The sequence below is a fragment of the Polypterus senegalus genome, chromosome 16, assembly GCF_016835505.1.
Source record: "Polypterus senegalus isolate Bchr_013 chromosome 16, ASM1683550v1, whole genome shotgun sequence".
NCBI classification, from domain to species: Eukaryota; Metazoa; Chordata; class Cladistia; order Polypteriformes; family Polypteridae; genus Polypterus; species Polypterus senegalus.
In genome coordinates this window covers 86,122,668-86,147,564 of record NC_053169.1, presented here as the reverse complement: position 1 = coordinate 86,147,564, position 24,897 = coordinate 86,122,668, and the positions used below count along the sequence as shown (strand labels likewise).

At 40.3% G+C, this 24,897-nt stretch overlaps 1 protein-coding gene across 2 annotated transcripts in view; it reads right to left on the bottom strand.

Moving 5' to 3' along the window:
• crip3 (cysteine-rich protein 3) overlaps nt 1-24,897 on the bottom strand; it is a 127,750-nt gene that overhangs the window by 37,415 nt on the left and 65,438 nt on the right. For both annotated transcript variants that reach the window (XM_039738331.1, XM_039738330.1), the window contains exons 3-4: nt 23,816-23,873; nt 13,075-13,215 (exon numbers count right to left, since the gene is read on the bottom strand). In XM_039738331.1, coding sequence (XP_039594265.1) covers nt 13,075-13,215; nt 23,816-23,873 — 199 coding nt within the window. The remainder of the gene's footprint in view (nt 1-13,074; nt 13,216-23,815; nt 23,874-24,897) is intronic.

Genomic DNA, 24,897 nt, shown 5'->3' with positions numbered 1-24,897 from the left:
GGCATCTCATGTGAAGCTAGCTGCTGTCTTTTCTTAATAGGCAAGTTCTCTCTATGAACCGAAACTAGAAAAGTGGGTACAACAAGGAGTGGAAAAATACAAATTTACATTTTCTACAAACATAGGATTGAAATACAATTTCTGTTTACTTAGGATTAACATGTGATATTCTTAACTGTTTGACTACAACTTAAAAATAAGATTAAAAAAGGCCTTTTAACTAAAAGACTCTTATTTTGTGTCAATGCCTAAGTTTTTCTAGCTTCTTTTTCTTTTCATCTGCATTTTGCAGAATGAAAGTTGCATTACAAAAAAGAGTAGACAAGGAATTTTGTGGAGCAAAAGATTTATTTAAATTAATATCTGTAGTGAAACTACTCTGTGTTTGTTGATTTACCAGATATGGAGAAGACAACACAACAATACAGCACAAAAGCAAGTTGACTAACTCAGAGCTAACCTCAATTTTATAATAGAAATCCAGTTACAGCTAAACATTTCCTGCAGTTAAATGTTAACATTTATCTGATAATAATAATGAAGCTGGAAATGTCTTGCATACATTTCAGGAGCAGAAGACCAGTTGTTTTCTTCTTCTTGTAATCTTAATACTTTTAAATCTGTTTGTAAGCATTGGCCCAAACATTTTAAGGGACAGTCAATGAATAATCCTGTATTATTACAACAGATAAATTCTATAAAAGAAGGGAGTGTTAAGTAATATATTTCAAGCATCAGCAATGAGGATAACCAAATTTTCTGTGTTGCTTTCACTGCAAAAAATGAAATCTAAGCAAGTAAAAGAAGTACCAGTGGAACCTCAGTTTGTGAGTATAATTCATTCTGGAAACGTGCTTGTAATCCAAAGCACTCGTATATCAAAGCGAATTTCCCCATCTATATAATAAAAGCCCAGCGCGGTGTCCGGGTCCGCGTTCCTTTTGGCTGTATAGCCGCCCTGTAGAAAAGCCCCAGTCCGTCCCCTCTCAGAATACCTGCTTACCCCCCTCCGTTCTTTCCCCTTTGCTTTTATTTTTCCTGTTCCCGAAAATCTTTTCAAAACAAAAGTAAAGAAATAGACAGAGCGTCACATTAACGTCTTCTCCCCGTGCCTATTAAATAATCAATAAAATGAAATAAAAAAATCACGAAAGAAACAGAAACCACAACCTACCCTTACAGCGTCCACTGCGCTGCTGGCGTTACAGCCAAACACGTGGTGTATGCAGGTTATGAGGTGTGCCCGTACTACAACAGATTATATTGTTCATATACTATTAACTATTTACAGGGATCAACTCTTTTGGGGAAGTTCATAACAAAAAAAAAAATTAAATGTATAAATAACATGTTCACTTGAGTATTTCGAGCCCCGCGTCTGAGTCGGATGGTTCCCCTGGTCACCAATTCGTGTGTTTCACTATGCCCACTATGCCTTTCCGTCTTCAGCTACCCATGTGCACTTGTACGGAGGAGACCTTACGGAACAATGGCGAAACGAAACGCAACTAAACCTGCTGCTGCGAGAGATGACACATTACAACATGATCACGAAGCAAAGAGGCAAAGGCGTGACAGTCGCTTGCAAGAAACGGACACTCAGCATTCACACAGATTAGCTCAACGACGCGTCTCTGCCGCACAACGAAAGGCAACTGAAACCCCTACAGAGAGAGAAGACAGATTACGCCGTGATCGCGAAAGAAAGAGGCAAAAGCGTGTCAATGAGACACCCGACGAGAGGTCCTTACGATCGAGTCCTTCAACTGTGGTCATCCAACGCACAGCGTAGCACGCGCCAAGTTGCTAGTAAGAAATAATAATGGAAACTCAGATAATTTGTTTCACAACCCACAAATATTTATAAAAAAATGATAAGTACAAAATATAAAGTAAAAATACATAAAACAAATTAACCTGCACTTTACCTTTGAAAAGAATCGTGGCTGGTGTGAGCGAGACGAGAGAGAGGAGAGGAGGAGGAGGAGGAGGAGGAAGAGGGTTATCGTGTAGGACGACTTTCACTCTAACTAATGGAATCCCTGCTATCTGTTGGCTCACTGGAATCTTTTTCTTTTTATGCAACTTTAACAAGAAACCTATCGAATGACAGTTGCTTTTGCCTGAAAAGTCACTACACTTGGACACAAAATTTTAAAAAATGCTTTATGTACTTTAGGGATTCTAAACTCTTTTGAGAACCCCCAACAGGACAACATGCGGAAGAGCGTCCTGAAGCAACCACAGGTTCCCAGCACTGTAGCAGTTCGCCGTTAAAGTGAATCAGAAAAGATCACGGTCAAGCTAGAAGCGCCTGCCATCGATGGGTGACGCAAGGAACAAGGAACATTATAAACGCAAGAGCACAGGATTACTTAGCCACTAACCTGGCCACGACTCTGCCTGATTGCGGTGTCTGCATATAGGAGATCCCATTGCAATAAATAACCGTGCTGCTCCTGTTTCACGCTGAATAAAGCTGGTGTTGTTAAAGTACTGACACTCAGCCTCGTGTTTTGGGGTGCATGACAGAGACTCGCACGTTACAACACACACACACACACCTGGTCATAATGCTATAGTAAACAGTATACGCGCATACGGATGTTGGACTATGAGTGAGGCACGCCGACTGAGAACGAGCATGGGAGACGATTACCCATAATCCTCACGTGACACCCGGCGGACAAAGTGTTTACGTACTACTCGTAATGCAAGACCTCGCTCGTTTATCAAGTTAAAATTTATTCAAAATTTTAGCTCGCCTTGCAAAACTCTCGCAGACCAAGTTACTCGCATTCCAAGGTTTTACTGTATTTACTGTACATCATGGCATTAAATTTTGCTTTCCTTATTGTAAGAATTATTGACTTGTCAAAAAATTTGTATTTATGATTATTTGTCATACTTTAAGAAATCTTGTCAAGTAAATTTTGATAACCTCATTGGCAGATTTTTTTGCTAAATAAAATCAAAAAAAAACTTCCATTTAAATTTTTTTGTCTAGTTTTTACATATGCATTTTTTGCAGTGTTTAAAGGAATCCAGGAAAAAAAAAAAAAACAAAAAGAAAATGCAAACACAAAAACTGACAGACAGACAACACATAATCAGAAAGCATACTGAGCAGGAGAAAGTTTAAATTATAATAATAATAATAATAATAATTCTTTGCATTTATACAGCGCTTTTCTCACACTACTCAAAGCGCTCTGTAATTGCAGGTTAAGGGCCTTGCTCAAGGGCCCAATAGAGCAGAGTCCCTTTTGGCATTTACGGGTTTCGAACCGGCAACCTTCTGCTTGCCAGTGCAGATCCCTAGCCTCAGAGCCACCACTCTGCCATTATGATGAAATGGACTACAATCTAAAACTACATAAAGCAAAAATTAGATAGATAGATAGATGTAAGGCACTATATGATAGATAGATAGATGTAAGGCACTATATGATAGATAGATAGATAGATGTAAGGCACTATATGATAGATAGATAGATAGATAGATGTAAGGCACTATATGATAGATAGATAGATAGATAGATAGATAGATGTAAGGCACTATATGATAGATAGATAGATAGATAGATAGATAGATAGATAGATAGATAGATAGATAGATAGATAGATAGAACCGCAAGGAACTATATGATATGATATGATAGAGCTGCAAGGTACTATATGACAGACAGACAGACAGACAGGATACTTTATTAATCCCAACGGGAAATTCACATACTCCAGCAGCAGCATACTGATAAAAACAATATTAAAAAGTGATAAAACATGCAGGTATAACAAACAATAACTTTGTATAATGTTAACGTTTAAACGTTTTAACGTGAAGAGTCACAGTGTGGGGGAGGAACGATCTCCTTTTCATTTTTCTTTTAAATGTCATTGTCTTAGCCAGACATTTTTACTGGTAGTGTTACTGAAGAGGAAGGGCTGTAAAGAAAATATTTTAAGAAGCACAGAGGGTCACTAGCCTATTAAAATTCCTTGGTGAAGTGCTGGTCTGACTCATTCACTCATTTAGCTAAACATTTACTGCCACTGTTCATTTCTATTTTAAACTCATAACTGCTGTAGGGAGTATCTAATGGATTCAGTCCAAAACAATTTTAAAAATGTGCATGTGCCTATAGATTAAGACACATTAAACATGCAGTTAAAATTTTTTCCACAGGTATCTGATATGGCATTTGAAAATCAAAGACTGGAAGAGAAAGAGAAGAGATAGATAACACAGAAAAATAAGAAAGATGCTATGGTAATGAAGACAGAGAGTGGCAGTCACACCACCAGGGCAGAAACTAAAAAAGAATGAGAAGCAAGTTGGTGAAGAGCAGAGAGCCACTAATTACTGAAACCAGATGAACCGTTAATCCCTACAGATGTCAAGATACAGCAGGTTGGAAACAGAAGACGTCCGGTGGTTAAGAGAGACACATATGGGATTTAAAATGAAAGACCAATGCCAACTTGGCTGCCCTACCTCCCAAGGGGATCAAGGGAGCAGTGCTGTAGACGTAAGAAGAACATAGAGGGCCACGATACAGTCTAGAGCAGGGGGCTCCAACTCCAGTCCTGGGGAGCTACTGTGGCTACAGGTTTTCATTATAACCCTTTTCTTAATTAGTGACCAGATTTTGCTGCTAATTAACTCTTTCCCTTAATTTTAAAAGACTCAGGCCCCTTAATTATTTATTTTTTCCTTAAGTAGCAACCAAACAATATTAAGACGCAAAATGAACCAACTCAAACAACAACCTGCATCCATCACACGATAACTGAAAATAAAAAAATGTGAAGGCCTCAGTAATGTTAATCTGCTCAGGTCCACAAAACATTTTGACAGCGCTCTTAAAAAAGAAAATCAACAGTTTTGGAAATGTCTGCCATGGCAGATTGAGTGCCATGGAATTAAATAACGGGTTTAATTAGCAACGAGGACTGGCTTCAAATTAAGAAACTGAATGAAGTGAAGTTGGTTGGAGTTTGAGGCCCCAACTTAGTTGGCCATCTGTTGGCTCACTTCACATCAAATTTATATGTTTAAGTGCCATTTAAGGAAGAAAGAATCAATTCTGCAGTCAGAGACTCAAGAAAAGTCCATTAAAATAAAAGGAAATAGTTAATTAGCAGCAAAGACTGGTCACAAATTAAAATAAAGAGTTAGAATGAAAACCTGCAGCCACAGTAGCTCTCCAGGACTGGAGTTGAAGACCCCGGGTCTAGAGTATCAAAAGCTGAAGGACAATATGGGGGCATCATTAAAACATATGGAGAAAAGTACCAGGAACTTGGGATTAGTAGCCACACACATGGTTAAAAACTTAAACCAAGTAGGTTGGCAAATAATTGATGTTTTAAGAAGCATGACATATTAAAAAGAAACAGTGAGTATCCCTGGTGTCAGGGATGCCAGGGGCAACGACCCGGCCGGGACGCCGTGAGGGACCGGAAGAGGGTCAAAGCCCACCCTGGATCACGTGGGGGCCGCCTTCCTGGTTGCTCTGGGGGCCACGGGTTGAGGGCATGGAAGCCCCCCCTGTAGGGGCCCGTGGTCACCGCCAGGAGGCGCCCCAATGCCTTAGGGACCTGTTACCTCAGCACTTCCGCCACACCAGGAAGTGCTGGGGGGAAGAATAAGGACGATACCCGGAGAGCTGCCGGGAGAACAGCCGGCACTTCCACCACGCTGGGGCGTGGCCAACGGGGGAGTGTTGGAAGCACCTGGAGCTCATCCGGGTCATGTATAAAAGGGGCCGTCTCCCTTCATTCGAGGCTGGAGTCGGGTGGAAGAAGGACGAGGCAGGAGTAGAGATTGTGGAGGCGGCCCGAAGAAAAGGCATTGAGTGGCCAGGACTGTGTGTTTGGGGTTTGTGCACTTTATTCTGTGTCTGAGTGACAGCTCATAATTGTATATCTATACTAATAAAAGGCAAAGCCCTCACTCATTCACTCACTCACTCACTCACTCACTCACTCACTCACTACTCATCACTAATTCTCCAACTTCCCGTGTGGGTGGAAGGCTGAAATTTGGCAGGTTCATTCCTTACAGCTTCCTTACAAAAGTTGGGCAGGTTTCATTTCGAAATTCTACGCGTAATGGTCATAACTGGAAGCAGTTTTCTCCATTTACTGTAATGGAGATGAGCTTGAACGCCGTGGGGGCGGAGTTTCGTGTGACATCATCACGCCTTCCACGTAATCACGCAGTACATAGAAAACCAGGAAGAGCTCAAAAAAGCGCTGAAGAAAACATGCATTATATAATTGAGAAGGCAGCGAAACAATAAGAAGCGAGCGAGTGACATATACAACCATATTCATGAGTTCTGCTACTTCGGAAACAAAGCACGATGTAAACCTACACTTTACATTAAGTTCATAGACAGGCTGCCGCTGGCGTTTGTAATTTAGTGCCTGCCCATAGAAGGCCGTCCGTCAGCGGCAATCCAATAGCAAACTGCCACGGGTAAATATTCACGGGTGAAGGACTGTGCTTATGGAGAGGAAGATGAGATGGTCAGGGTGGTGTTTGACACAAACTCAGCGAAACTGCGAGAGAAAGTTTTAAGTGCCAGGACTAAGGTAACATTAAATACAGCCACAGACATAGCACGAGATGGCACCAGCACTGCTGGGAACCTTCGATGCATGTACACCGAGCGGCTCACGTGAACTGACACAGTGCACAGATAAAAAGCAACAGTTCCAAAGAGCGCTGAACAAAAACCGAATTACACAATTGAAAAGGCAGCAAAAAATATGAAGCGTCTGATAAGCATATTCATAAATGCAGCTACTGCGGAAACAAAGCACACGGTGGAAAAAGTCAATGTCCCGCTAAAGGAAGACAGCGTAAAAAACCCGTGCATGCAGTGTGTCAGGTCTCAGATAAAGAAGAAGACGAGCTGTTTATTGATGCAGTAAGAAACGAATCGATGAATGAAACCTGTCATCTTTACAACGATTGACAAACACGGAATGTAACTTGAACACAACACATCCTACAAATACGAAAATGATTGAAAGAAATAATTATATAATAAATACGTGTGGTGGTGAAAAACATGTCCGCCTGTCTGTGTCCAGGTCGGCTCCACACTGGGTAAAAGGAGAGAAGATCAGATGTCATCTCTCTAAATCTAGTATGGTGGTAAAGTTCTGTGCCCAGCTTTATGCAAAGCCGAATACGTGGTGTAGACGGACTACAGACAGGTTGGAAGAGAGAAGATCATAGCTCTTTTAATATTGGTTTAGTTCTTCTTAATGTTAATAAACACCATTACTTTTGTGATATCCCCACTTAGCCATTTAAAAATATCTTTGCCTCATAGGTACCACCTGGTTCCATGGAGGCAGGCACTTTGTTGTTAGCAATAATACCCACTGGAGGCAGCATGACTTGCAGGGGACATCATGTGCTTGTCATTTTGCTGACAGTATATAAATAACAGTGGCATGCATTCTGATGTGTGCAAGATTTGGATTTAAATAAAAAGAAAATCAATAGCAGAGATTAGGCTAGGAAAAGGATTCTAGAAAGGTTTAGAACTTTCAACTTAGCCTTTCGCCTCAACAGTGATCAAATGGTGTAGAAGATAGTGGACAGTCTTGCTTGATACCTTTTTAAATTTGAAAAGGTTGAAAGACAACTAAATTTGTAAATAAGGACTGAAGGGGAGGTCTTGATCGCATTAACATACACTGTGTCAGACCATTAACATGGAACCAGCAGATGCAAGGTGGCTATAAATGAAATTGGTCTGATTGGAAGGAACGATTTGGCGTTTTTTATGACTGATTTCAAGTGTCTGGTAAGTAATCTTATCCACTTTGTAAGCAACCTGGCATTGGAGTTCATCATGGAAATCAGGTGGTAATTTGAACGTTTAGAAGCGTCCTTTCCCTGTTTCAGGATGAGTCTGTTCATGCCAAAGGTCATTGAGGAATAATTTTTTTCTGGATAAAATACCCGAGTTTACAATTTGAAAAAGGAAGACAGATAATGGATTGTTTAAAAAAAAAAAAAAAAAAGGCTGGTAGGAGACAATATTGACCCTCACCCATTGTGATCAAAGCCTGCTTAAACTAAGTTGGTCATGGAATCTATCAAGGAGCTATTTGGGAGCGTGAGAATGTCTACTGGATAGCCCCTTTCCATGATAATTAAGCTTTATTAGAAACTGTCTGTATACTTTCTTCTATGCTCCACAAAAATTTTAAATTTTTCCCTGTTTATTTTTTTACTAGACATTTCAACCATCAACATGGGAGATGTTCAGAAAAGCATGGGAAAAGATTAAACTGTGCGCAGTAAATGGAGGGAGGCCTACAGACAATTTCTAGACAAGTTTAAGTTAGAAAGCATATGGACTTGGTGGCCTCCCTGTTGAATGGAGTTTAAATGCATAGCTAAATGTATAGCTAAGAACAAATAATATTAAATTACTAATTATACTAGATTAGTTGGTAAGAAGTGCTGATTTGAGTTTGAGAGCCAAAGCTCAAGCAAGAAAGTCACATCTCCTGAGGTCTAAGTGCCAATAATTTACTGGCTTTAGCTCTGGATGTGTCAGCGTGCTGTGGATGTTAAAATTCTTCTGTGGAGCAGCATAATTTTCAAACTAGTCCAAGTAATTTATAATTCAGAGCCTGGACATGCTTTCTCTAAAAGTAAAAAGTCGCAGTTGAAGTTTGGTGATCTTCTGCCATTTAGAAAAAGCCCCAACCACTCCAGTGATATTTCAGTTCTTATATTAATTGTAGTTTTAGTTTTTAGTTTATAAAATTAATTTTTATTTTGTTCCAGTTTTCAGTGGAGTCAACTATTTTTATTTAGTTCTGTGTTTAAAATTTTTGTTTTTTTATTTTTCTGTTGCAAGACCACAAATACTGGCCTACACATATTTAAATGCAAGAGCCTCTGAATAGAAGAACAGTAGCAACAAGCACCTGTTGGGCTCACAAGCGCCCCCTTCAGGGCTACACGGTACTGTCTGCCTGACCTTACGCCTTTTCACTGCGGTTTTATATCCGATCAGCAAGACTAAATATCTCACACACATTCATTAAAGATATTAGCCATACTGTGGAAAGTCAGGGTGTATAATAAACATGTCTGCAGACATTGGATCGGTGACAAACAAAGAGACAGCAACAGGCACGCGCCAGATTGTATGTATCAACCCCGTATGTCGGGGAGAGCGCAGTCCGAGGTGAGGCGAGGCTCATCACTGCTGCACCTCCCGTTTCTCCCCTGTATTTGAACAGGAAATGTGCCAATTCAGTGATTTTGACTATACAAATGATAAAAATTATTGGAATGCCCTGTGTTGGCTGAGATTGGCTCCAGCAGCCCCCGTGACCCTATTCGGATTCAGCGGGATGGATGGAATCACACAGAAAACAATTTTATAGCACATACCAGTAGACCAATTTTTTTTTTTTTTTTACTTTTCATGATGACAGGTGAGACCGCATGTCCCTGTATGGAGTACAGTCCTGGAATTACACTAAGTGCTGATCCAGCTGGCCCTGCACTGAAACTCCGAGACTCTTTTCTTCTTCTTGCATGCTACATTTTCTTTTATTATCATCTGCAGTGTAATTAAAGTATTTCCACACGTTACTTTCTCACTTTCTACCTGCAAACATCTGTGCAAAACTCGCCTTCATCAACCACAAGTGCTTACTGCTTCTACCTGACGAGCCAAATGTACTCGACAAACAACAGTTCTTTACGGAAGTTGTGACATGTGACCGTAGTAAGCCCAAGTTACAAGATCACCGCATAGTGAACAGCGCAACGTAACTGAACACTCAGGATGACTTACAAACAACCCCTTTACACGACTGAACCAGACTGAACGAAAATGCTATTGCTGTTTTTTTTTCGTTTTTTGTCAGTTTTCATTCTTGTTTTAGTTCATTCACAAATCACTCATTTTTATTTAGTTTTAGTTTCTCTGTATGCCTTAATTTCAGTTCATGTTCTTGTAAAACAAAAAACAATATTTTTGTTTCTAGTTTTCATTTTCATTATGAAAATATCACTGGACCATTCCAGAAACTTTATTGTGAAGAGTAAAGACCCATATTGCCTCTTTAACGGACCAATTAATAAATGCCAGGATCAGCAACAGAGTGTGAGATAACAGAAATAAAATATATTCCATTTAAAAGATTGTTCCCTGAAAAAGTGAAGTGGTGAATTTCCAATGAGCAGTAGAAGGTGAGTGTTAAACAAGATGAAGCTGCGCAAGGACAGCTATGTGCTTAGTACATTTGTAGCCAAGGAAGCAATCTAAAGTGAACTAAAATATAGTGATGTCTAGATTGAGAAGGATAGTGTTCAGGTTGGGTTCAGATTATGATACATGTTGAAAAGATATAAAGCATATACAAATTTTCAGATTGGACCAAGTCAATAGATTCATATAATTTAGCACAGATGCCAAGGATTAATTCAAAACCTCTGAAATGTAAATGTAGTTGCTTAGCTTTTGTAAGACGGAAGGTCATTATGGAGTTGGTGAGTAAGTGATGCTCAATGCAATTTTTCTTCCATCTCTTACCATCGGCAAATAGGAAAATCTGCCAGCATTGTCAGCTCCGTAACCAATCGTTTCAAATCTAGTGTTTCACAGCTAAGTGATTCAATTCTAGTGTAGCACAACCTGAAAGTGATCACACTGCACTTATGCACACTTGCAGAAGAAGAAGAAGCAACAAACAGTACTTACTTCCACATAAAAATATGTCTTAACTAACAGACGGGATTCTAGTAAGAAAGCGATATCCTTTCCCCCACTACAGATAATCAGTTTTGCTAAATTTCTTAATGTTTAAAAGGATGGCCCAATTGTCTATCATAACAGTAATGCAACAATGTGCAAGTATATACTGTGCAAACAAGTCCAAATGAAAGGCAAATTAACAGTGGCAGCAGAAGATCATACACAATTTAACGGTGTGGTATCAGCATAGGACAGTCACTGGACCTTTCTATAGGAGCTGTGCAATTTAGAGTAATTTTTGCTGAATCGAAACAGAATAAGCAGCAAAGGACACATCTGCACCAGAAGAAACAAAGAGGTCAAAATAAATTTAGGGCCGAAAGATCCTGGAAGAAGCCGTTACAGAGTAAATGAGTCACTGGCCTAGTGAACAGCCTCAAGAACTTGTTTCAAGTCATCACAAATGAGGTCTCCCGAGTTAACTTGAGATCTGCAATGGTACAAAAGAAGAAGCTGTAGCTCCACTTCCCGAGCTGTTGTCACTGAAGGAGTCATTGCCTTCCTGGCTTGAGCTGTTCTAGGTCTAAATTTGGAGAACAGATGAACCCACAGGCCCTCAAAGTACAAAGTAGTAGTGGAGAACTTTATGGGCCTTCCAGAGAACTACTTTACTTCTAGGCATAATCAAGAAACCACTTCATCATATAGTAATAGACTATATACTGTACTCTGACATCTTTCAGTCATCAGAACTTTATCTTTGTTTCTTCGATGCCTAATTATAGACATTTCTTTGATTTCTGTCCTTCAGACCTGTTAATTTGAAAGTTATAGATGCAACTTAGCAGTCTAAAGCCTCAGTCTTTGTGTTGTGATTGCTCACTATGTTTAGCAATAGCCCTAACTCAACACTAAATTTATTTTGTTTTGCTATTCTTTGACCTCAGTTATACTGCAGTTAAATATACCAAAATCCCCTTGAAAGATGATCTTATGGCAACAGTTAGTCCAGAACAAATCTCCTCTTTCTGAAGGCAGCCATATTAGACTTCCTGAGGTCTTCATCCGAGGTGCTGGAAACCACAGAATGGGATCTAATAAAGTATTTATAAATTGGCTTTCGGAAGAAATATCAGGAGAAAAAAAAAAAAAAAAGGGTGGAAACTAGGAGTGGTGTCATATAGCTATCATAACGTGTGTCCATCCACCGATAGTCACATGGATTACATTTTAATCCAATACAAGGAAGCATACAAATAACAAATAATGACAAAATACTGTTTGAAACCTGTGTTAAAAAACTGAGTGTTTCACACATACGAGAGGGGACCCAAAAATAACTTGAATTTTGTTGTTGTTAGGTTGATACTTGTAGTACGTGGTTGGGCTGCTAGGGCGATCTAGTTACACTCCTTACAAGTCAGTCTGCCAAGTGCCATCAGTGTGGAAGGTTGTGCTTGTGTTCAGTGAATTTTGTAAAAGTAGTTTTGTGCAAGCGTCGTTTTTTTACGATGGCCGATTATCGTGAGCAACGCACGGCAGTGAAAATTTGTTTTCTTCTTGAAAAAAGCGTTGCAGAAACTATTGTTATTGAAACGGTATGACAACCCTGAACCACCCACCCTACTCACCGGATTAGGCTCCGTGTGATTTCTTTGTTCCCTCAGATGAAAAAAAGAAAGACTTGAAAGGAAGGCATTTTGCTGACGTCAAAGAGGTAAAACAAGAAACGACCAGAGCATTAATGGGCATTAATTCAGACGAATTTAAAAAATGTTTCGAACAATGGAACAATCGGTTAGATAAGTGTATTTCCGCCAATGGAGAGTACTTTGAAGGAGACTAATTGTAGTTTGTACGGAAAATTAAACACAACACATTTGAAAAATATTTCCGGTTATTTTTGGGTCTCCCTTCGTATTTATTAATGATTGTACACCTGTTTGATGGCCCCACTTAGTTATAGGGACACCAGAAACCAGAGACAATCCTAGCAACATTACAAGCAAGGTAGGAACCAAACCTGCAGGACTCGGGTGTACACATTCACACTGGTTCACACAAGACCCATCTGGAGTCTTGAATTATGCACATATGCCTTTAGGATGTAGATGGAAAAGTAAAACACCTATAGAAAAATGTGTAACATCCATAAACTGAACTGAATACTTGTTAACAAAACCTTAATTTCTGCTGTACTTCAATTTATTAATACGAGAATGAGAAGTTTCCATTTTGCATCACCGATTATCTATAGATAGATACTTTATTAATCCCAAAAACATAGGCTCATAAAGCACAGATTGTGATCATGGCTACATACCTTTCTGCTGTGTTTTTACCGTCTGATTAGCTGTCCAAGGTGTAGTAGGAGAGTTACCACTGGGGCTTTCCATTGATTTGCTCACAGGCGTGGATGGTGGAGTGTCGTAAATGTAGCATCCTGCACCTCCAATATTGACTCCTGTGTTGATATTATTGGAAAAGGTTCAAACTATAAGCATATTCATAAAGTAGTCACACTAATGTAACAACATACCACAAGGTGCATGCCATAGGACAATCGTTCTCAAGTTCAGTCCTGGGGCTCCCGTGGCTTCATCTCAACCAGTTTCTGCTTTTAGACGGACCTTACTTAAACTGGGAACTCACAGCTTGCTCATGTTGTTTTTTTCTTTTCAGAAATTACAAAAATTGTACATGCAAATTACAGTATTTACAGAATGAAGAAAGAATTGATGTGTGTTAGATGGGTAAGAATTGATTCTTTTCTCTTTAATATTTTGTTCTTTTTTAATGTCCTGGATATTCAAGATATTACTTATAAGCATAAAAGTGGTAATAAATAAATAGTGAAATAGCTACCTTTTAGCATTATGTGTTGCTTGTACTGGTGTCTGCAGAGCTCATCACTGACTGTCAATAGTCAGACACAATTACAAGAGCAAGCGCCATAGAAAAAGTTTTAAAAATGACAAACTACGAGTTAATTAATGAAACATACAGCAAAAATACATATACTGTAAATGTAAATCTTACACTACTGCACTTTTCTAGATACAAAATAAGAGAAAAATAGGTAGTTAATTAAAAAAATGAGATGCATTGAAAAAGGTTAGAAGTGAATCGCTGTGAAATTTATTTCAAAAACAAAAACCTGTAGCCATAAGGGGCACCAGGCCTGAACTTGAGGACCACTGCTATAGGATGTGGATTCAATTCCACAATCTTAACCCTAACCCTTTGCAACATTATTCCAATTTCATAGTACAGCCAGAACGTTAAAGCATAATTCAGTCTTGCACATTTAAATTACACAGAGCAGACAAACCACGTGGTTGAGGGCTGCTAGTTTAAATGCAGAGAAGCTGACGGACAGAACATTTATTTACCTTTTGAATCACAAACACGGCAAGGATAGTTTTCAAAAATTTTGGAATCAAATGGCAGAAAATTAACAATATTCTGAACAAAAATTACTCTTCATTTTTTATACACAGATATGAAGCTGAGAATCGGGGGTGACTATTAAAAAAGTAACATTGTGAGGTTCACTTAATCCAGTTCAGGTCCACTGTACACTTATGCACACCCTATACTCACACAGGTGTCACACATGGGAGGCAGCTAGAGGGTTTAAATAATAGTAGTACCACGTCAGACCAGGAGATGGCGATCTGCAAGAACTTTTTCTTTCTGTCCTCTGCAGACAATCCTCAGCAAATCCTACTGAGTACCAGCACCATTGATGACGTCACTTTGGTACAGGTGCCATTGAGGAAGTCATGTCCAGCGCCATGGATGACGTCACTTCCGGTCCTGAAGATGCCTCTTTCCGGCACCGGGGATCCAGCCGACGTCCCTTCCGGTTCCAGTCCAGAAGACGTCACTTCCGGTCACGGCCTTTAAAGACACCATTTTTACCTAACCTAAAAATAACCATTAGCAGCCAAACCATAATATACGGGTGGCTGCCCCAAACCTTTTTTATATCTGTGGACTATTATTGTGTCACAGGTTAAATTAAGCTTTTGCAAAGTGGAGGTAGTATACCCAGAGGAAAACCCATTCATGACACAACCATGCAAACCTCACACAAAGTTTAAAACTCGATCTGTGGGACTGCAGTTTTACCGACGGCACCACCAATGTCACCCATTATTTAAATGAAAAAACTCTTTACTGCAATTATCCGACTTTCCGTAATACTGTGTATTTTTCCATAGTGGTACAAAGTTGTTAAATTATAATATACTAGCCATGTGCGCCCAACTACGTTGCGCGTATTAAAGTTGTCTGTGAAGGGCTCCCTGTTTAAACGCGGCTGCCAGTCGTGAACTGGGCCCTTCGTCGCACAGCATTATGATTTTTTATAAGGGAAACAAAATTACAAAAGAAAACCCTTGGACATTGATTCAATAGGAACGGCCTACTCGGAATCACTGTCCGAATCGTAAATTATGTGGTGGTGTGGGAGCATTTCTGCTTCTGTCCGTTCACAGTCCGTCTCGTTTTCACGACGCTGTCGTTTCCTCTCACGATCTCTTCTCAACCTTTCTCCAATCTCGCAGGTTGCTTTGTGGCAATCCAAAGAGTAAGGCAATATACACGGAGCAATGGTTATAAAAGAGGGACACATGGGTATCCAGGCTGTTTAAAGCATAAATAGAGATCACTTCACTGACATGTGAGCAAGCCACGGTACAACTGGGAGACGCGCAGCACTCGCCGGCTACAACGTAACAATAATAATTTCCGGAACGTGCTGTTACGTTGTCATTCATTTTACCCACGTGTCTTTCTTTCATTCATATGTTACGTAGGCACGTACCTTTTATCTTCGGCAATCTCATTCTCTAACCAGGCCTAAGGAGCTAACCAGCGTAACTCTGTCCACCAACCCTTTCGTTATTCCGGCACATTGTTGACATCCGTGAGTAACAACAACGTACTAAACTGGAAGGTGGTCTACGCATGCGTGGAATTCGCGGACAAAGATCAAGATCTAAATGAAGATCTCTTTAGTTAATTTAAAGCACAACAATTTGTTTAGTTTGAATGTCTGTGTTTTGAGGTGTTAATGGCGTACTACAGTCTTCAGTAGTATAAGCCTGGAGGAGATTCTTAATGCAATGCCTATGTTTTAGCTGTCTCTACTGCCATCTAGTGCTTCTTCTTCTAATTCATTCGCGGACAAACAAAGATCAAGATCCAAATGAAGATTATATATAGAGATATAAATAGATTCTGGAGTAAATTTCTGTCATATCCTATGCTCTGTGTAATAAATGAACCAGTCATTCCCCATTTACAAGTAAATTTAACCAGGAAAAATGGAATTCACACATTTGGAATTGTAGTTCACTCCCGTTTTCTGCTGCACATTGTGTTTGCAAATGAGCTGCACGTATTGGGTTCTGTTTAGGTCAGCAGCTTTACTAAGCTACTCAAATATTTTACATTTTTTGTAATTTTTCTTATATACATTTGCTCATTGTGCTTGATTTGGCTGTGCTTCAGACTGCCATTCTCAAGAATTCCCCTAATATGAAGCAGAAATCATGACTTCTCCAGTAATAGCAAGCTGTCCAAATCAGAAAAAAAAATATCCAGACAAGGCCTGTTCATTGATATGACTGCTACCAATGCAGTGTTAACCTTCGTCTAGACATACGGTAACTGGGCACAAACGTTTATATAAAACTACAACATTTCATTAACATTTTTATGCATCATATTCAAGAAGATTTAACCACTGTCTTCATTTTGACAACACAATTCTAACTGTGATTCAGTACAAATTCACTAAAAATAGCCGTGTACCTCTTCTGAAAAGGGGTTTCTGAATTTTAATGGGTGTAGAACGTCTCTGGTAAGAGCCTGAATTAGTAACTGCTATAATGTAATTAATGTGTGACTGGTCTAAATTAGTTGAAGAATTCAAACAGCCAAGTCCATCCATCAATACTCATCAATATAACTTGGAAGAGTTTAGTTTTCACACCTGAAAAATTCATGTCTCATTACTTTCCATCTATTTGTTTTCCAAAACCACTTGTCCAGAGCAGGGTCACAGGGAAGCTGCAACATATCTCAGCAAGCATCAGCCACAAAGCAGGAACTCCAGTCCAACACAGGATGAACACACACAGACCTATGCAATTTAGCATCACCAATCCACCTAACCTGTATGTCTTCGGACCGCAGGAAGAAGTTGTAGCACCCAGAGGAGACTCATGGGGAAGAACATGCAAACTCAATACTGGGAGCATCTGGGGCATGAATCCCAGTCTTGCAAGGTAGCAGCACTACCACTCCATCACCATGCTAGCAACAAACAAATTCTACAAGCAACTAATATGAAGCTGATTACTTAATTACACTCAATACAGAATTATGTAAAAAGTGTTATGTAAGGGGATACAATGGTAGAAAACTGGCAAAAAAAAATATATATATACTGTGTGAACGATAGGGGGCGCTCTCGCTCCCTTGAACCCCTGTCCACGACTCCAGACACCAGGTAAAAGTCCAAATGTTGACTTTATTTTTCTTCCACAGTGCACAAAGCACACTCTCCACCACAATCCTCATATAAATCAACAATTCTCAAATAAACCAATCCTCCAGCTCCCAGACGCGTTGCCACCCTTTCACCCAGCTCAGCTCGCCATCTGGGAGCTCCCACAGTCCTTTTATATCTCCTGACCCGGAAGTGTTTCTGTCCAACAGTCCACAAGTCCTATTTCTTTCCGGGTCAGGGTAAATAGTCCTTTTCTTCAACCCAGAAGTCCGTCGCTCTTCCTGTGACGAACCTCCGGGTCACAGGGCATGAAGAAGCCCTCGGTCCTCCCTGCAGCTCCCTCCTGTGGCCCCCACGGCATCCAGCAGGGCTTTGCATAAAAACTCCAATGTCCATGATGCCCTGCTGGTCTTCTGGGGACCTCCACGCTGCAAGGAGGGCTCCACCTGGCAGCTTGGGGGTACTGGCCGGGATAAATGGCTGGCCATCCTTCACAACTGTGCACATGCAATTAGGGTGTGAAGAGGAAGGCGGCGCGGCAGCAGCTCACAACGGCCTCTCCGGACCAAAATAGTGTTTTTATGTAGTATTTGTCATTTTGTTTTCAGCTCTTCAGTAGTACATGGACATCAGAACAACTGGTGTCCATGTATATCAACGTGAGACGCTTCTCTGCTACCGATATTCATACTGTATAAAAACGAAGAATGATTTGCGGGACAAACTGTGCGACCTCAGTCTGAACTGGACCTTCAGCCCCCGGCGTTGCCTGATGCCACGTGCCGAAGGGGAGGCACAAGGAAGTGGCGCGTGAAGAAGCGGAAAGCGAGTGGGAGTCCGTGCTAGGCTAAAAGCTAACCCTAGCCAGCCGGCGCTCCCATCCATATTACTTTCTAATGTCTGATCCCTGGACAATAAATTGGACTGCACTCGACTCCACCGAACTACCCAGCATGTGTTTAGAGACTATTGCGTCCGTTTTCATGGAGACGTGGCTCAGCGACAGAGTTCCGGACGCCGCCATTCAGCTAGATGGGCTAGCCACGTTTCAGGCCGACAGAAAATGCTACTCTGTGCGGTAAGACTTGCGGTGGTGGACTGTGTGTTTATATCAACACGGAATGGTGCAGTAACTCTGTGCTGGTTTCTAGCTACTGCTCACCACAAGTGGAGTTTGTGATTGCTAAATGTAGACCTTTTATTTGCCTTGGGAATTCACCACCATCCACATAATCAGAGTTTACCTACAAGCGCACTAATGCTAAGGAAGCGCTTTGGGAACTGTACAGCGCCATCACAGACATACAGAACACACACCTGGATGGACTGGCTATTGTCACTGGAGATTTCAATCATGCGAATCTCAAGTCAGTGCTCCCTAAATTCCATCAGTTTGTGGACTTTGCAACGAGAGGGATGAACACCCTGGATCTTATTTATACAAACATCCCTGCCACGTACTGGGCGAAGCCCCGCCCCCACTTCGGAAACTCAGATCACATCTCTGTCACGTTAATTCCAGCATACAGACCGCCCGTCAGACGCACCAAACTGGTTCTGAAGCAGGTGTGAACTTGGCCAGCAGAAGCCAGCTCTGCTCTTCAAGACTCTTTTGAGTGAACGGACTGGGACATGTTTAGAGAGACTGCAACCAACAGCAACACGTCATGAGTGACCAGCTACATCAATAAGTGCATCACTGCACACCCCAACCAGAAATCGTGGATTACAGAGGAAGTGCGTGTGCTACTGAGGACCCGGGACTCTGCCTTCAGGGAAGGTGACGAAATTGCCCTGACAACAGCGAGGGACAAACTATCCCACACCATCAGAGCAGCAAAGCGCGCACACGCCCAGAGAATCCATGGACTCTTCCAACATGACAAAGACGCACAGAGCATGTGGAAAGTCGTCCAGGCTATCACTAATTACAGGACAAGACCACCCACCTGTGACAGTGACGCCTCCCTTCCAGATGTGCTGAAAAACTTCTATGCACGGTTTGAAGCACAGAACAACGTGGTGATGAGGAAGACCACCTCTCCTCCTAGCGACCAGGCATTAAATCTGACTGTGGTCAATGTGAGAAATACTCTACGAACACTCAACCCACGGAAGGCTGCAGGACCAGACAATATTCCTGGGAGAGTACTAAGGGAATGTGCAGAGACCTACTGGCAGATGTTTTTACTGACATCTTCAACATCTCCCTGAGCACCGCCATCGTCCCAATCTGCTTCAAAACCACCACCATAGTCCCCTTGCCAAAAAAGTCACAAGTATCCAACCTCAATGACTACTGTCCCGTTGCACTCGTATCCATCATCATGAAGTGCTTCGAGAAGCTTGTCATGAGGCACATCAAAACCCTGCTGCCCCCTCACTGGACCCCCTGTAGTTTGTTTATCACTGGAACCATTCAACAGATGATGCAATAGCCACCACTCTCCATCTGGCTCTCGCTCATCTGGACAATAAGGACACATATTTTTGAATGCTGTTTATTGACTTCAGCTCAGCATTCAACACCATCATTCCGCAGCAGCTGACGGAAAAGCTGAGCCTGCTGGGACTGAACACCTCTCTCTGTAACTGGATTCTGGACTTCCTGACTAAGACTGAGTTCACTACAACTGCCTACATTTTTGGTGAAGGAAGCAGAACTCTTGGCTGTCAAGTTTCATATCACATCTGTGGCAATTTTTAAAGAATTGTGCATTATAACAGGTCTCTTTCTTCTCTAGTGTTGATCCTTTAGCAGACTTGTTGCAGTCTCGTCCCTTTTCTGCAGAAACAGTATTTGCATTGGATGTTCTCATCAATGATCCATTTCTGTAATGGAGGGTTTTAGTCTGGATGCTTTTTGGATTGTGTCCCCATTATCAATATACCAATGAAAGCCTCAGCCATGGTTTCTGATACTTATGCCAGCTGTGGACTATGGCCGGCCACTAGATGGAGCTCTTCCGGCAGCATGGAGGTGTCCCGAATTCCAGCAGGATGGATATTGGAGTTTTCCTTCACAGCCCTGCTGGATACAATGGGGGCCGCAAGGGGACGCTGCAGGGAGGCTCAGAGACTTGTATTTGCCCTATAATCCTAGTCACATGGACAGAGGAAATGACGTGCTTCCGGGATGAAAAAGAAAAGTTTTGATTTGACCCGGAAGTGAGAGGAAATCACGGGTCAAGGACTATAAAGGACTCTGGGAAATCCCAGACAAACGAGTTGAGCTGGGTGGCAGGGTGTCTGGGAGAGTGGAGGATTGTTTATTGCATTGTGGAATTGTTTATTAATGAGTATTGTGGAGAGGAGGGTGCTTTGTGCACTTTATTATTGTAATAAATTCAACTTTTGGACTTTTAACTGGTGTCTGACGTTTGATCCGAGGGTTCAAGGGAGTGATAGCGCCCCCTATCTGTCACACAGCATGTCATAATTGTATACTTCATAATTCTTTAGTTATTTTAATTCTCCCTATGAAATGAATGCACAGTTAAGTCTTTACATTTATATAGCGCTTTTCTCACTACTCAAAGTGTTCAGCAATTGCAGGTTAAGAGTCCCTTTTGGCATTTACGGGATTCGAACCGGCAACCTTCCGATTGCCAGTGCAGATCTCTAGCCTCCGAGCCACCACTCCACAATTAACCCCATGTTTTAAACTGCATAGGCTACATGTATGACACTTTCACAGACTATGCAAGAAGGACAATTACACATAATGAGGTGATTATTCAATGTACATGGAGTTTTAGAAACTATAAATATTCCACAAGACTGGATTAAAACAAAAGATATCAAATGTAAAAAGATAATTAGTATAGAAATCTAGATAATATGTACTGTAAAATAGGGCAGGCCCTTTATCAATGCCCCTTTGTGTGCTATGTGGAATCCCTGATAACAAAAATCTAAAAGAACAAAAACACAGAAGTTGTAACATTGGTAAGACAGAGTAGGAATAATGTCAAACTTCTGTTTGTTTATAAAATGTCTTAAACGAAATAACTAAACTGTAAATGGTTTTAACAATGTACAGCAAATAAGCTCTTTAAATGCGGAAATAGAGAAACTGAGAAATAAGCATTGAAATGGAATGTGAAGTCCTTTCGTGTGTTTTGTGTTTCAAGGACCTTAATTTAAAATGCAAACATACAAATAAGGGCTCCTGCGGCGTCTACTGTTCACAGATTTTTCTAATTTAAAAAAAATTGTGAACATTCAAAAGACAGTATACGTTAATCTCACAACTCTATTAGAGAGCGTCACCTCTAGCTATCATAAAATGGGTTACCCGTGACACAGAATGAAGTTTTAAGCTGGGAGAGTCGGTCCCTCTTCAAATTATGCAGCTATAATGAGTAAATGTGGATTTTAAGCAAGTTTCATTACACCCTTTACATCATTGAGGTCACCACACAATCCTACTGACTGGGTCAGACATGACATATGAATATCACCATGTGAGAAGTGAAGCTGATGAGCAGTTACTGTGACATTAAAAGTAAAAGCAAACCAAAAAATGATGTTTAAGAATTTAATGATTAAAACAATTATCCTTGGAATAAAATTTCTAACCTCAAATAATTAAAAGAGCCAGAGGAAAGAGAGGGGGGAGTCAGACCTCGATAAAACACTTCAAGGATTTTAAAGTACATATTGATAACAGCAAAGGGAGAATACACTTAATGAAGCACGGGATTGTGCAAAACAGAGTCTGAGATTAAATACAATTAAATAGAAGTGCTTTGTGAAGGCTTAAACATAACGAATCATCAATTGTGTTTGTCAGCATGCAGTTTAGAAGTATAAGCATGGTACGTTGACATATTATTAATAGTAAGCAGTCCGTACTGTTTTGCAGCAGGTATCAGAATGTTACACATACAGTGGAACCTCGAGTCACGACCGTAATTCGCTCCAAAACTTGCAACCCGATTTGGTCGTGACCCAAAATAATTTCCCCCATAGGATTGTATGTAAATACAATTAATCAATTCCGGACCGTACGAACTGTACAGTATGCAAATATATTTTTTTTTTAAAGATTTTTAAGTACAAAAATATTTAATTATACCATAGAATGCACAGTATAATAGTAAACTAAGTGTAAAAACACTGAACAACACTGAGAAAATCTTGAACAGAGAAAACTAACATTGCAGGAGTTCACGCTACAGCCTTACGAACCGCTCGCTGTAAACACTTTTTTATTTTAATGAGTTTTAAGCACTTGGAAAAAAATGAACATTTGAAAAATCCGTAATTTATACAAACCTAACCACAAACAACCAAGAAAACTAACCTTGCATGAGTTGAGTTCTGGCATGAAAGAAGTGAGGAGGAAGAACTAGCCACTCGTAGAAGGATAATTTTGCGGCCAATCGCCATGAATCTTCCTGGCTTTCTCGCATAACATCGCCTCACCTACGCTATCCCCTGCAAGTTGCTTCTCGTTCAGCCACACTAGCAACAGTTTTCACATATCGTCCAGCTCTTGAGGCCTCTGCTTGGTCAACACTGAAACTCCTTTTGCAACATCAGCTGCTTTAATGGCCTCTTTCTGCTGTAGAATCATAGATTTTGACTTCTTGTACTCGGTGGCAAGATCAGTAACACAAACGCCACGCTCATACTTTCAATATTTTCTGTCTTTAATTCCGAATTAAATTTTCTTCGAACCTTTCTTCTCACCAACACTACCACTCTTCACTTGCTTAGAGGCCAAGGTTACAACAACAACATTTATTTCTATAGCACATTTTCATACAAACAGTAGCTCAAAGTGCTTTACATATTAAAGAATAGAAAAATGAAAGACACAATTATAAAACAAAATAAATCAACATTAACATCGAACAAGAGTAAGGTCCAATGGCCAGGGGGCACAGAAAAAACAAAAAAAAACTCCAGACGGCTGGAGAAAAAAAATAAAATCTGTAGGGATTCCAGACCATGAGACCGCCCAGTCCCCTCTGGGTATTCTACCTAACATAAATGAAACAGTCCTCTTTGGATTTAGGATTCTCACGGAAGGACTTGATGATGATGATGGTCACGTAGACTTCTGCCTTTTAATCCGTCCATCATTGTTGGTGCATCATGAAGCTTTGAGTAGGTGGTGGTGGCGCAGGCAGGTTAATTGCAAAATGAATGCAAAAGCACACGAAATAGAGTACAAAGAGTTTACAGCGAATGGACGCACGTCTGACCGAGAACAACGTACAGGGAAAGACTGAACACGTGCGGAAATCATCGGCGCGTACGAAACGGAAGAGAAACTGGCTTGTGTGTGGTCGTGAACAGATGCAAAAGTTTGGCAAACTTTTCGGTCATAACCCGATTTGTACGTGTTCAGAGACGTTCATGACCAGAGGTTCCACTGTAACCTTTAAAGAAAACGGGGGAAAAAAGAAACAAGCAAACCAAAAAATAAACTTGCAAACAATTAACCAACAAATTAGGATCTCCTGGTATGAACTAAAAGTGTTACTCTTATATTTAGTGTAATAAGGAACTTGCTGCTTTGTACACATACCTTTAGGTCCAAAAAGGGTTGCGTAGCATGGCTTGTGACAGTATGGCATCCCATCATGCTGTACCAGAAGAAAAAGAGCAGCTTAGTAATGTGCAATAACCAGGAAAAAAAAAACCAATTGAATTAAAGACTAAAATGCTTTTGTAATAAGAAAAGACTTTTCAATTCTTAATCATATACTGTTAATAACCTTTTATTTTCACTCAGCTAATGATTTTGTCAGACCTCAGCGCTCTTTACTCCTATATAGCACCTTTAGAAATGCAGTCTAAAATATGTAGCGCACTTTACTATGTGCCTAGAACTCCGAGTTATGCGAGACTAATTACATAATAAAAGTGCACCCTTCATAAACATGTTCATATTTGTTGCCATTCAGTGATTTAAAGCATTAGGATGTCACAAACAAACACTTAAGGTATATTAATAAAAATGTAAGGGCTCCCAAAGAAGCTAGTACTAGAAAGAATCCCTTTGACTTTTTCAGTGAAGTTTAATAAATTAATCTTCATGCGTCACTATAAAAAATGCCTATGCAAAAACTAGACACAGAAACTTTAAATGCGGGGTGTTTTGCTTTTATCTAGTAAAAAAATCTGCCAATGGTGTAAGCAAAATTTACTTGACAAGAGTTCTTAAAGTAAGCTAAATAATCATACATACAAACTTTTGACAAGTCAATAATTCTTACAATAAGGAAAATAAGATTTAAAATGATGATATACAGTAAATACTTTTCAACTTGCTCATATTTCATTGTTTGGAGATCTGCACTGCTGCACACACACACACATTGTATGGCTGTCCACTACAGAGGGTCTAATGGACTACCACTTCTCTAGCTACATATTACCTCTGAAATTCATATTCATATATCCATGGTATGATCTGTGGGGTTATTTTAACCAAAAGCTTAATAACATCTCTCTATTATATAAAAAAGAGACAAGACTTTTTAGGATATGAGACTTTTTGGAAAAGACTTTTTCAAGTTCCACAAGACGAGAATATTGCCCGGATATTTTTAAAACTCATGCCCTCTTAGCAACCATTTTCAAACATGACCTCGGTACTCTCACCTG